This window comes from Melospiza georgiana, chromosome 2 (genome assembly GCF_028018845.1).
Source record: "Melospiza georgiana isolate bMelGeo1 chromosome 2, bMelGeo1.pri, whole genome shotgun sequence".
NCBI lineage: Eukaryota > Metazoa > Chordata > Aves > Passeriformes > Passerellidae > Melospiza > Melospiza georgiana.
The window spans coordinates 111,208,273-111,221,995 of NC_080431.1; the positions used below are offsets into that span (position 1 = coordinate 111,208,273).

The window sequence follows — 13,723 nt, forward strand, 5'->3', positions numbered from 1 at the left end:
TTCCTTTTTTACTGTACACAGTGTATGTGTAATCTCTTCTCTATACACAGAAAATTAGATTACAATATTTTTCTTATTCAAACACTGTATTGACCTGTAAAGCATTGTATTATACTAAACAACTTGTGGTGGGCATTCTATTGACCACATGGACCAAAACAATTAAATCTTATTCAATTCAGAGGCAGATGTGCCTCAAACTGGGGGAACTACTGTGCTTCTATGTAAAAATTAGGGAAAAGCTATTACATTTTAATTTAAATCATTAATTCCTTTAATTTATGGTTCTGTCCTTAGGAGGTATTAATTGAAATCCATTTCATTGGATCACAGGATATGCTGAGTTGGAAGGGAACATAGAGTTTAACTCCTGGCCCTGCACAGGACACCCCAGGAGTCACCCCGTGTTCCTGAAAGCATTGTCCCAACACTTCCAGAGCTCTGCCAGGCTGGTGCTGTGAGCACTGCCCTGGGGAGCTGTTCCAGTGCCCAACCAGAAACCCACACTGACTACTCAGGAGTAAGGACTACAATAGGATTTTACTCCAAATCTCCAGTTAGATAACTTCTTCTACTAAAACAAGGGTATTTCTTTTACTGATATACAGTGATTAAAATAATTGAAATTGGTCTAGAGCTTAAAATGAATGATTTTTTCAATATGGCTTATGGTTTTAAATATTGACTAATTCAATATTTTTATTTCCATAAACACCTTAATCCTAATCTGGTTAATAGCAAAGTACAAGCTTAAATTATTTCAGCTATAACAGGTCAAAAGAATTTTAAGAAAACTTGGGCAGCATAAAACTGGGCTTGATTCATTTAACTAATTAATTTCCACTTTGAATTTTAGGTTGAGAGAAAAAACACATCCAGAAACAATATGTAGTGAGATGGGTCTCAACAATGTGGAAATGCAAACCTAAAATATTTTATTAAAAACTTGAGTTAAACCAAATTAAGTCTTTCAGATACATATCTGCAGGTAGGCTTTGATATTGAAATTTTTCACCTAAAGGATGTCAAGACATGGAAATAACAAAGCAAACTAAAGGTAAATGTAACTGGAAAATCCTGTGTTGTTCCAATTCAAGATCATTGATCTAATCAGAATTAAGCATTATGCAAAAGATAGATGAAAGCACATGCAGTAATTTACCACAGAAAATTAGAAAATTCTGAGCGAATTAAATGAGGATGGGGACACAATGCATGAGTTTGGGGTGGAGGCAGTACAGACCTAACATTTAGGTAGGCATTTCTTTTTAGCTCATTTTATGCACTGAAAACAGAAGAGAACAACTCTATGCTGACACCAAGATGTGAGCTACAGACAACTGCAGGGTGCTGCCATAGAACTTCTTGTTTCTTCAGAGTTCTCTGCACTCTTCAGAGGAGCAGCATCAGGTGATGGCCAGTGCCTCAGGGCATCCATCAGGGTCAGAGCTTGCACAGAATCAGAAACTTGGCCTCAATCCTGACACCTCTCACCTCCCCTTTCACATGGTGGGAGCTGTCACCCTGCTACAGGCACTGCACTTCAGAGAGAGGCCCACATACGAAGTGCAAAAGGCGAGTCAACCTAAAGCATTTTCAAACCTCAGACACAGAACTGGAATCTGCAAGAAAATATATTCATCAACTGTAACAGGATATGTGCCAAGATGACCTGACACTGTCCACAGTTCCTGGGTTACCCCCAGCCCTCAGCTCCCTGGGCCCTCCCTCACTGCAGGCCGGTGTCACGGTGATCACCATCAAGAAGAGCAGGATGCTACACCTGACTCATTTAACACCTCCATCCTGCCAGCTTTACCTCTGCTGCAGCCAATTTTGGATGTTTCAGAAGTCTGAACACTTGTGTAAGACAGAACAGGACTTTTGACGTGCTGAGGATAAATTTGTATTGCATTTGATGATGAGATTCAGCTATAGCTACCATACAAAAGCAGCGTTATTAGTATTTCACATTAAGTGTTGCTAATCCTCTTCATTCCAAGGGCCAGGAAGGAAGAAGACTCTGAGGTCACAAAGAGATCAATGTATTCATTAAATCTGACTCACTGATGTAGCAGATGTACCAGGTGTCTACGCTTTTTAAATATTTATCAGATTTTGAAGCCATTTCAAGTTCTCACCTTCACAAGACTCTGTCTATGCTTTTCACTATAAGATTTTCCAATGTTTTATTGTTTTCATTACTGGGACAGCCCATGCAAGATTAAATAAATCTCAGATGTAAATTTTTGGCCATTAGCTCTTGATGCATGTTGGTCAGCAAAAATGAGACATCACCACTAAATATTCTTTAGCAAATGATCACATTTCTTCTCCATTTTTTCTTTGGCAAACTAAGTTGATAGAGCTATTTAACATTCATATGACAAGGCTTGCTGTTCCAGTCCCCCATGCTTCTAGAAAATTTCTTTGATTTTCTTCCAGTATTTCAAAATCATTTTTAACCTTCAAGAACCAGACGTGTGCACATTCTAATAGCAGTACCAGCAGCATGATTTGCTTTCTGTTCATGTCTGACCATTCTTCAGCAGTCAAGGACTGCACTGGTTCTCTTTCCTGGTGTCACACTGACAGTTCTACTAAGAAATTAATAGGATAATCCTATTCCCTTACATTAGAGACAGAAAGCTCCCACACTCCAAAACTGAGTGCTTAGCATGTAACCAGTAAATTCAGCAATCATAATGCCATAGCAGTAACCACATGTTTTTATTTGCTAGTCAGAAATATTCATGTCATCTTCCAAAGTCATCAATAAGAAAAAATTTATTACATTTTCCATAGAGATCTGAAGAAGAGACATAGCTATTTCTTTCTCTCCTTCATCTCCCTTTAAAGGAATTATCCAAATTTTAAGGCCAGTCATTTCAGTGCCCTGAACACTGCAGAAGTATTTTGTACTTTAATGTGTTTTTTTCAAGCTTTCACATTGAATTTGATTAAAATTTATAGGAACAGTTCAAATGCACTTTGAGAATTTCTCATACAATAGAAGTCAACAGTGTACTTCAAATTTAGCTTTCCCTTTTACCACTTCAGAGAATTTTCAGATCAGAAAATGATACAAGGCAATGCATGATCCTGTGGGACAAAAACCGACACTGCTCTTTTCAAGGTCTCAAATCACAAACTCTTTTAGTTCAGCTTTAATGCTCCTCACTAGCAGCAGACACCTCCCAGCATACTCATCCAACACCAAACTTTGAAAACATCAGTATCTGTTTCTCTTCCCTACACAAGTTCACAGTCAGGACACTGAATTTCAAGGAAAGAAGAGCAAATGTGAAGTCATATATGGACAATGAAATTTAAATATTTTAAGAAGTGCATACTGGTTTGGATTTTTACCCCCAATTTGAACACATGTAAAATCAACTGAGGAGATTCTTCTCCCTTCCCAGCATCTGTGACTGGAAGAGGTATTCCCTCTCCATCACATATTTTTATTTGCAAAAATGCTCCTGCAGGAAAAAAACCATACCAGTAATTTCTACTCATACAATCTGTTACCAGCACCTGTTATTACAATGCATGCAGAAAGCAGGATGTATAGACAATAAAGCAAAAATCCATTTACAGAAGATAGGGAAAATATTAGTTCTGAAAACAAACACTTTACAAATGATAATTCAAAGACAAATAAAATTACCAATAAGTGGGAAACAAAAACACTATTTATTAAGCAAACATACTAAAAATTATTTTATCTTTACAAAGTTAAGTGACTTAAAGGATACTCATTTAATATGATGCAAGTGTTCTTCTAGTATGACTAATATAATATAATTTCATTTTTTTATAAAGAGTGACAGTATGTATTCATTTAGTAATACAAACATAATTAAATATATCCCAATGATTAAAGAAATTTAAATGGCAATAATAATTTGGCATGCATGAAGAAGTAAAATACCAAAAGAGACAAATTCTGTTGTGGACAACAGATATACTGAAATTTTTTAAGACTTCAGCTTATTTGAGATCCAAAGAATAAAAGTGCAATTTTTCCAACAGGATAAAGATACTTTTATTCAAGCATTTATTTTAGTTCATATCACTGAGCTTAAATGAGAGCTTAATAAGTATTGAATTTTGTTACTCAAAAAATGATTGTGTGGTCACTTAATAAAATTGATTAATCCTCTGTTATAGCAGCCAGAACAACAATAAAAATTAATTTTTTCTTCTAATGCAGTAGAACAAAATTAGACATTTAGAGTAATCTTACCAGAGCTTTGCAGTCCACATCTATTGTCCTTTCTGCTGCTGCAGGTGCACTGAAAATCTTCAAGGAGAACCACACTTTGCAGTTTGTAGAACTTCCTCCTGTGTTAGAAAAACCAAAATGCCTTACAAATTATCCAATGAGCTGATCAATCCTAGCAGCCTTCAAATCAATAAAACCTTTGAACTTTTAGCAGGAATGCCAGTCACTGTTCACACTGAGACAAAGCAAATCCTGAATTGATTTAATCAGTGTCAACACACTCTATTTTCTAATCCCTTCTTGTCAGGATTCAAAGTAGTAACAAATTAATATATACAAAAAATGGAATGGAAATAGCACTTTGGCAAATTAGCTTCCCAGACTACAACATTGTGTCTGGGTTTTAAATATCAATGATTTGTAACTAAAACTTCAGAGCAAACTGACAGTACTTCTGCAATTTTATATCAGGAAATCAAAATTAGTTCCTCTCACACAATAGTTTTTGTATCTAGTATTTTCCTGGTTTTAGAACATAGTTGTGAATGTTAATAAAATTATCTCATCAATCTCATTCAGATAGATGAAACAAACTAAACCTGAAATCTCTACCATAAGGCCTGATTTTCACAGCACAAATATTTCATGTGGTAGGATTTTTCATATATAAAGACTTGTTCAGCACCTTTTAATAATGCCTACCTAAAAACTACTTGCACTATTCCTGTTTGTCAGTGTATTGTATGAGATGAAAATAGCCTTGATCTTCCTACTCACACTTTCCTGAATCATACACTAGGGATCTCTATCAGCACTCCTGCTTCACCACAGCATTAGCCTTGGGAGCTCCTACTGGATTTCTCTTGTGCTGTGACCCCAGCTCATCTCAGAGCCACCATTGTCCTTGTTACAGTTCCTTATTCACATACAGGACTTTATTTCCAAACCCTGTTTCCAATAAAACTGTTTCTGACAGGATTTATTTGCATTATTTTCTTACAAATTCCACCATGTACGTTTTGTACTAACTTACCCATTTTCTTTGGGCTAATTTGTTATGCATACAATTTACAGGGTTTTATACCAGAATTCCAGGCTTACACTGTCTGGAATAGCCTCAGTGTCTTACAATCTATAAAAATTAGCATCATTGAGCTAAAGAGATCTTCTGAATGTCCATTAAAGGATTGCGGAATGTACAGGACCCTGAGTTTAATCAATTACAAAAGGTAAAAAAAAAAACAACCCAATATTCAGAAGAGGTAACTTGTGAAAAAAGGGAGGAGCACATTACACCAAAGCAGAACATACTGCCTTGGAAACAGAAATAAAAGTTTAAATTAAAAGACCAAAAGAAAATTAAAGTGTACTCATAGCTTGGGACATTACATTCTTCAAGAATGCAATCAAACTGTAGGAAAAGCTCTGAAATTCAGGTAGGAAACAACAGAGTTATTTGCATGAACAGCAAAGTTCTGTTTAGCAAGGATATGTGATTAAACTGCAGGACAAAGGGATTTATTAAAGTACCAAAGGGATTCATTAAAGTACAGCAACACATTCACAAATCAAAGTAAGGTTAAAGAAAACAGAAAATAGCATTAGATGCTATTTAAACAAAAAATCAACAATGCTGCCACCCTCTCCTCAAACCTCCAAGAACACTCATACACAAAAGCTCCACCCTCAAGTGACAACTTGCTAAGGATTTGAAAAAGCAGTAGCACAAGCTTTTCAAACACATCTGAAGCTGGTAGCTTGACAAACTCAGAAAGGCTGAGAGATGATCAGGGTGGAAAAGGAATGCTCAAGGAAGATAAGGCTGCAGCAGAAAATCTAAATTAATTCTCTGCAGGAGTGTTCATTACAGTGGAGTTCAGGGACTTTCTAAACTCCAGAGCTTGTTTTGAGGGGAATGGTCAGGGAGACTCTTCCAAATTGAGGTTTCAGCAGAAAAGGTTTCTGAGCAGACTGATGAAAAAGAAAGTAACAAATCACCTTTGCAAGAGAGTGTCTGCCCAAAAATTGTGGTTTAAAATGAAAGGTGTCCCTGTCCATTGCAGGGGGTTTGTGGACAACCTTTAAGGTCCCTTCTACCCAAACCACTCTGGGATTCTGCAAGTCTGTGAATTCCAAAGGATCTCATGTATTAAATTGCAGTGGTGCAAACCAGCATGTGACTCCTTGCTTAAGTCAGCTTGGGATATGAAGAAATGAAAAGGCAGAGAATGTGTTACCAATTTTTAGACAGGTCTCTTGCATAAATTCTGAAATTACAGATGTGAGTTTGTTTATATATTCCAAAGAAAATCATTAAGCATCACAATAAGGGAAGGAAGCCACATCACACAAAATTATTTGAATTCTTTGACAAAATCAGCAGCTGTGTGAAGAAGAGAAATGTGGTTCACATGGTACCCTGCATTGTCATTACAATATTAGACCTTCCAGCAATTCCTATATACTGCAACCAGGTTACTTTTCCATATACACTTAGAGCCTTCATTTCCTCTCTGACCACACATTTCTCCTTGGTATTCATAACTTTCCTGAATAACATTTCTGTTCTTCATAACTGCAGTAATATAAAACTTATTGTCTACTTCCCTTCTCTCTTCTCCCTTTAATATACAAAGTCATTTATTCTGTTCAATTTGCTTTAAAAATACTCTAAAATTTCTGATCTTTCTCAAAAGCAAAGCTTTCAGGTCAAGTTACTTCCTTTTTAGTTTTGATTTCAAGTATTTTGAGCTATTAAAATATTTTCTATGTTAGAAATTCTTGATTTCTTTTTGCTATTTTTTATGCATTTGAATGTCTAGATTAATTTCTCGTTAAATTTTTTCTCCATTTTGAAAAATCAAATCTTTTTTCTGGAGACCCTAAATAAACTTCAGTACTTACAGAATACAAGTACTGGAAAGTATAGAAAACAGCTATCATGTTTGGGAGGGAATACCTTGTATGTATTTTTCAATTATATTATATGTAGTTAGATATTTTCAATGATAATATTCTTTGCATAACACTTGATATGTCTCTAAATATTTTTAAATGCTTTCATGGAAGCAGTTTACTTAATGCATGGTACGACCCTGGCAATTCTCTGCTGAAGGAGCATATTTTTATTTTTGCAGCTGAACCCTTGACTGAAAGTTTCTGCAATTTCTGCTCAGTATTAAGCCTTGAAGTTGTATAAACTTTGATATTCTGCTAACTTTTACTCAGTGAAAACAAAGCTGAATTGTTCTTTGCTTCCCATTTGCACTGTTAAAAACATAAATCTCAGGGCTTTATCCTCACTTAGCTGAAAACCTGGTATCAAATAGTGACTTTAAAGGTGAGTCCCTGCTCATGTCCTTACCCATATAATCTATTTGAACAGGCTACATCAAGGCAAATTTATTGCAAGTATCCTCATCTCCAAGTAATTATAGACTAATTTTGCTCCAAATTTATTCTCTTCCTAAGGCAACCCACAAGTCAGAAACTAGTTCTTCCTCTCAAGAATACTCAGTAGTCACTTCCAAAGCTATAAAGCTTAAGCTCCCTGGAAAAAAAATACTATAAACAGATCAAAATAACAGCAAATGCTTTTAGAATTTCCTTTAGTTCTATCTCAGCATTCAAACCCAAAAAACAACTTACATGGCTGAAGTGTAGTATTAGAAATTCATTTTTCAAAGTACAGACCATAAGGTCAGGAGTTTGGGGATTTTTTTTCATTATTTTTTGTTAGAGTTTTTCAAAGAGTTTTACTTTGCCAGAGAGTAGCTGCTGGGAAAGGCTCAATGATCAGGGGCAATGGAGATAAACTCAATATACTCAGGCTGAAACTCATAGATAGCTCCCTCTCAAGACACAGAACAAGGTTATATTTCTCTGTTTCTGTTTTCTATACACATTTCAAAAGCAGGTAAAAAAAAAAAAAAGTATGCACTCTTCCTTTTCCCTCTACTTTTCTAAACCTCCATTGAAATTTTTAATGCATTTTAAGTCTTTTCTTAGGGCCTGAGCACTGCACTTTGATTTCTTGTGAGATAAACTTCATTTGACTTTAGGCTTGGGTCTCTTATCTCCTCACTCCGGGCCCTCGATGACAAATAAAAATCCTCAGCCTGCTTTATGCAACCACCAGGTCATGATCTTGTCAGATCTCATGGAATAAACAAAACAAATTGCAGTCAGTGCTTCAGATGGAAATCACCTCTAGAGAGGAGCGAGCACAAATCTTCTGAACATAAAAATGCAGCTACTTCAATATTTAATCTCCACCATCTTCTCTTTTAGTCTCTCCTTTGGTCAGCAGGCTTTCACCCTGCCTAGTCAGGGTCAAGCATCTGTCACTAATGGTTAGTGCAAACCAGCACTTCCATGTGTCAGCTGCTGCATATTCAGTTAGCACCACTGTAAAATAGGTCCCTGATTTTAAGGTTTTAGAACATTCCCCCATTTTTTTGTAATTTTTGATTTTATTATGGAATCACTGGAAACGTAGAAAGGTGTGTAATTTCTGTTTCATGTAGTTACCCTGAGCTGGGGGAACAACAAAATCGAAAATTTTTGGAATTATTTCTGTATCCATTCCTTAATAACCAGTCAATTTCTTCAACTACTTTTTATCTACAGTAATGGCATTTGTGAACAGACGGTTCTGTATTTAAAACACAGGATTAAAAAATTACAATTTACATGAAAATTAAACTTGAACCTTCAACAAACATTTCAGGTTAAAATCTCAAACTTCCCTTCTAAACCTCATTTCAGCTTGTATGATATAACAAAACTACTGTTTTTTCTTACTGAGCTGAATATCCTTTTATAATCAAATCAGTCTGGTGCCTTGTCCTACTTCTCTTCAGTGATACAAATAAACTGTTTCTTCTTTGCCTGATCTCTTCATTGATTATGCAATTTTATAAAATGTCATAAAATCTTCCCTAGCATATCAGTATTTTAAGCCCTACACATTTAATCTTCTGTTTTGTATCACATCCTGAAGAGTCATCAATTCTTAAATCCTCTTCGTTCTACTCTCAAGATGCTCTTCTCTATCACTGGCATGAGAATACCTTATTACCATATCAGCCACAAGCTGGAATTTCTCATCTCTCTGTCCCCTTTCCTTAAATTTACTTTTCATCCATCCTCTGTCTGCAACACCAGCTATTAAATGTGCTGTCAGTTATAAAAAGAAAAGATCCTTCTCTCCTGATGGAGACAGAGCTGTCCATCAGCTCTGAATGACACATCACTGATGCTGAAGGAAGATTGGCCTTGGTCCTGAAAATTGTAAAATTCCAGGGACTTTGGGAGGAGGGTGTATGTATGATATGGACACAATGAGGAAACTTGAATTGTACTGCTAAATACATTGATTTATTTCAAATGCTTCATCCTAATTTTACTGACTTCTATAGCATCAGAAATATGATTATTTAAGTAAAAAGCTGAATTTAAGTGATATTTTCAAATTTAATGTGAGTTCTTTCTACAGCATTTTTTACCTAATATTTTCCGAGTTTATATAGTAGTAAAATTAATAAAGTACAAAGTTTAAACAAAAAGTTTAAACAAAATACTCTTAAATAGGGTAAATAGGGATATTTAAGGGTATGGGTTTATTTTGGAATAGTGGGCAGAGAAATAACACAGCATGATATCTTAATTTTCAAGAAAACATCCTAGGCTGGAAGTTATGAACATTCTCACTGAGTAAACAGCCTTAATGTTGTCCTCATAGCTATACTGCTGTACTTTACAGAATGTAAGACATAAATTAAAAATTACATTTTTCCTAGTTTCCTACAATATATAAAAATGTAACTGCTTTTCACATGTAAAGAGTTCATGCAGGAAAAAACCAAAATTTAAACCTTTTTGATTTAGAATAAATCATTTTCATATAAATTATGTGAAAAAGACTAGCTGTTAAGCCCATGATTATTTATATTCCTTATTTTTCTAACTGGACTTGCCTTAATCATCTACCTATTACTATTAAAAGACCTGACCTTTCTTTTGCTAACTTTTAGTGAGAATTTTTGTATCACTACCATGCTACATTAAAAAAAAATTTAAAGAGTTTTAGGGAATTACTTCAGACTCACCATAAACCTCCAAATTCATTCCAGATACAAATCTAATTGCATCAATCAGTCCTAAGACATGTGAATGTTTTAGAAAAAGGATTTGGATACTTTTGACAGTGTCACTAGATAAATCTAATTGGTTCACATGCTGAAGGACAAACCTGCAATTCTGTGTAGGTAGACCCACTACTCCACTGAAAAAGAAGTTAAATCTTGTTTTAACTGGCTCTAGATAGCTCTCTTCACTTTTAGTTTCGAAAAAAAACTTTAGCTACCAAATATAAAAAATCTGCACTTGATTTATGGGGGAAAGCTGTAAAACATTAACTCATTAATAAAATATTGCAACCCTATTACATTAAGAGTTCAAAATTACACAAAAAGTCAGACATTTTTATTCATTTTTACTACATGAGGATTAACTTATCCTTGAAAAGGCAACACTTCTACACTTTCCTCTTCCAGGGAAGTTATTAGTTTAGGGGTTTCATCTTTAGGCTGGAGCTCATGGGTTTACTCACCTAAGGGTTATACTTTTTCAATAAAAGTAATCAGTATGTACAGCTTTTAAAAATGCTTTTGCATAACATGGCAAGATAAACGTTGCCCTCAGCTGCCATTTTACGTACATGAACATATCTGAGAAACCAAAACATTTAAATGAATATTCATGTCATGTATTCCATATAACACCACTTGGAAAAATATTTCAATATTCATCAGTCATTAATCTTGTTCTTAAAGGATATGATGTTATAACTCCCCAAGAGCAACTTCCATAAATTAAGAGTGTGCCTTACATTCTGTATCCAGCCTAAGTCATGCAGAGAGACAGTTCCTTAAAGTGACTGAGGATGGAAGATTGCATTAGTTGGCACATGTAAATTGGAACTGATGGATGAAAGTGATCCCTTTGAAATGCTGCAATTTAAAATTAAATTTTGATGCTTTCACATGTCAATATGTACTTAATATTAAATTAATTCAGAATTTTCAAGTTAATATAATACCTATAGGCAGGCTTGGTGAAGAGGGGTATTCTGCAAAAGGAAAATCTGCAAGATGTATTAAGATTCCTTTTCTTCAGGACTTGTCCTAAACCAGGCAAGGACTGTATCTCCAGAGCCTTTTTCACTCAGGAAAATTTGGAAATGGAAATTAGAACATTTTTTTTTATGAAAAATCTAAACCTTGTTTTGGAATTATCTGTGAATAATAAAATACAAAGCCCTGGAAAAGTGTGTGACCTACTAAAAGGCAGGAATCCAGAATCTCTCTTTTTTAAATTCTGGCTTCAAATCCATCTTTTCAAGTGAACATCACCGCCTTATGGTGGAAACTGAGATACCACTAGCCCATGAAAGACATTCCTTTTCCCTAAACTTCTTCCAAACTGTGAGAAGAAGAGAGAATTTTAACACTAGACAGCTTATTTCAAGAAAATGGATGACTAACACCGTTGGTGTCTTCCATTTTTGAAGCTCAGTCTTCCATGCTATTAATACCACCACAGCAGGATGTTCTAACACCATTTTTCAGTTAGACACCTTTACTCCATAGACACTTTCTCATCTCCATCTCCCAGGTAACAACTTCAAAAAAATCACCCAGCAGATCTGCTATGTCTGTGGGATGTGGAAGATGGAAAATATCTCGTTACCTCAGAATATTCTTATGTCCTTCATAAGCTCTCAGTACCTTAAATGATGATGTCACAACTCTCCCTTCTCCCTTGCAGTTGAGTGATGAAAATGAAAATATGGAAAATATGGTTATTTGCCCTTTATAGGGCCTTTTTTCACTCTCCATTTGGGTTGTGTCCTACACTTATCCAGGGCATGTATCCTTCATGACATTTAGCCTAGCCTGACTATTAGGGACAGAAGATCTGCTGGTACTCACTGAGACAGAAATCAGGATCTGATCTTATAAACATGTTAAACTCTCTCTGATTAAATCGTGGGATGGGAATAAACTCAGGGCACATGACAGTGTATCATCCATGCACTCGTGACATTAGTAAATACAGATCTAAAACAAGAGATGAAAAAATCAACAAGAACACAGGTAATATATTTGGCATTAAAATTTATCTCCCCTCACCTTTTTGAGCTCTGCAGGCATCATGACAAATCTGAACATAAAGTATGCAAAGAGTAGGAAAAATTCAAATGTTGAAAAGCAATCCAGAAAATTTTAGCAATACAAGAGGCAAAACTTCAGTTGTGGTGGTTTTGGGAGGAAGTGGGGGGGAAGTAGGGTAGGGGGACAGGGAAGGAAATATTCTGCCTTAGTAAAAGTTTGAGGAATAAATTCTGGGGAAATGAATTCAAAGGATTGTCACAAACCTTACCAATGTGGGTCCAGCGTGTCAATTACATTTCTTACTAAGACCACACACTAAGAAGAACCCCAGACTTTCATAACTGAATACTCACTGAAGGGGTGGGATGGCAGGGACATTTAACAATATGCTACATAAGGAATCTGCCATAAATACACCATTGAAAATAAAGTTGGTAGGTTTCAAGTGCAATGGTCTGTGTGTCAGGAACAACCTGTACCTCATACCTATTATGTCACATTGAGTTCTCAAAACTCTCCCTCTAAGGCATTCTTTTGTCTTTTATTGCCTGGCTCTACTAATTCTCTCTATTCTTAGAGATGATTAACATGTCTCATGTAGTTACCTCAAAATCAGACTGCCATCATAAGCAGAATCTTCGTGGTAATTTACAGAAGATTAAACTATTTCACCTACTGCACTATGGTTTTAGAAGTCTGAATAGCAAGGAAGAGAAACTAGAACTTTTCACTCAGCATAAATTTCTATAACTGGAGATTATATAGCGAAGTGATTGTTTAGAATACTAACACTTTTAAAGCACTGTTTAACTTCTAATGTGAAGATAAGTGGTATTTGCTTTAAGACTCACAGTTATTTGGTTATTATAATTACCTTCATTCAAAGACCTGGCAAAGAAGGAAGCTGAGATTAAGTGGAGAAGATACTTAGAGTAATCTAGTCAAAGAGTTGAATAAGGAAATAATTCCAAAGGGTAAAGAAACAAGAATAACTCAAGAAGTAAAGTAAAAAAAATCCACAAAGTAGCTGATTGTTATGCAACTATGAAAAGACACAAAACCACAGAAAAAATTGTACAACCGAAAGGAATTTGAAGTTCAGAAAACAACTATTGTTTAATAAATTATTTTATTTTCCTTAGAGAAGATTTTTGAGGAAAGATAATGCTCACAATTTTCATATGTACAGAAGTTTGCTACTAGGAGTGACCTCTCTGATGGAAAGAGTAACAAATGGTGGACTTTAAGGAATGCAAAAAGTATGAGTGGAACTTTAGAGTCGTGAGGGTGGAGAAGAACCAGGACAGATCACCTAGGT

The 13,723-nt window shown here is 35.3% G+C and overlaps 1 protein-coding gene across 1 annotated transcript in view; it reads right to left on the reverse strand.

Moving 5' to 3' along the window:
• The window catches only part of CFAP47 (cilia and flagella associated protein 47), a 259,943-nt gene that overhangs the window by 97,715 nt on the left and 148,505 nt on the right, over positions 1–13,723 (reverse strand). The window contains exon 51 of the mRNA XM_058045574.1: positions 4,250–4,347. Within this exon, the coding sequence (XP_057901557.1) occupies positions 4,250–4,347 (98 nt within the window). The remainder of the gene's footprint in view (positions 1–4,249; positions 4,348–13,723) is intronic.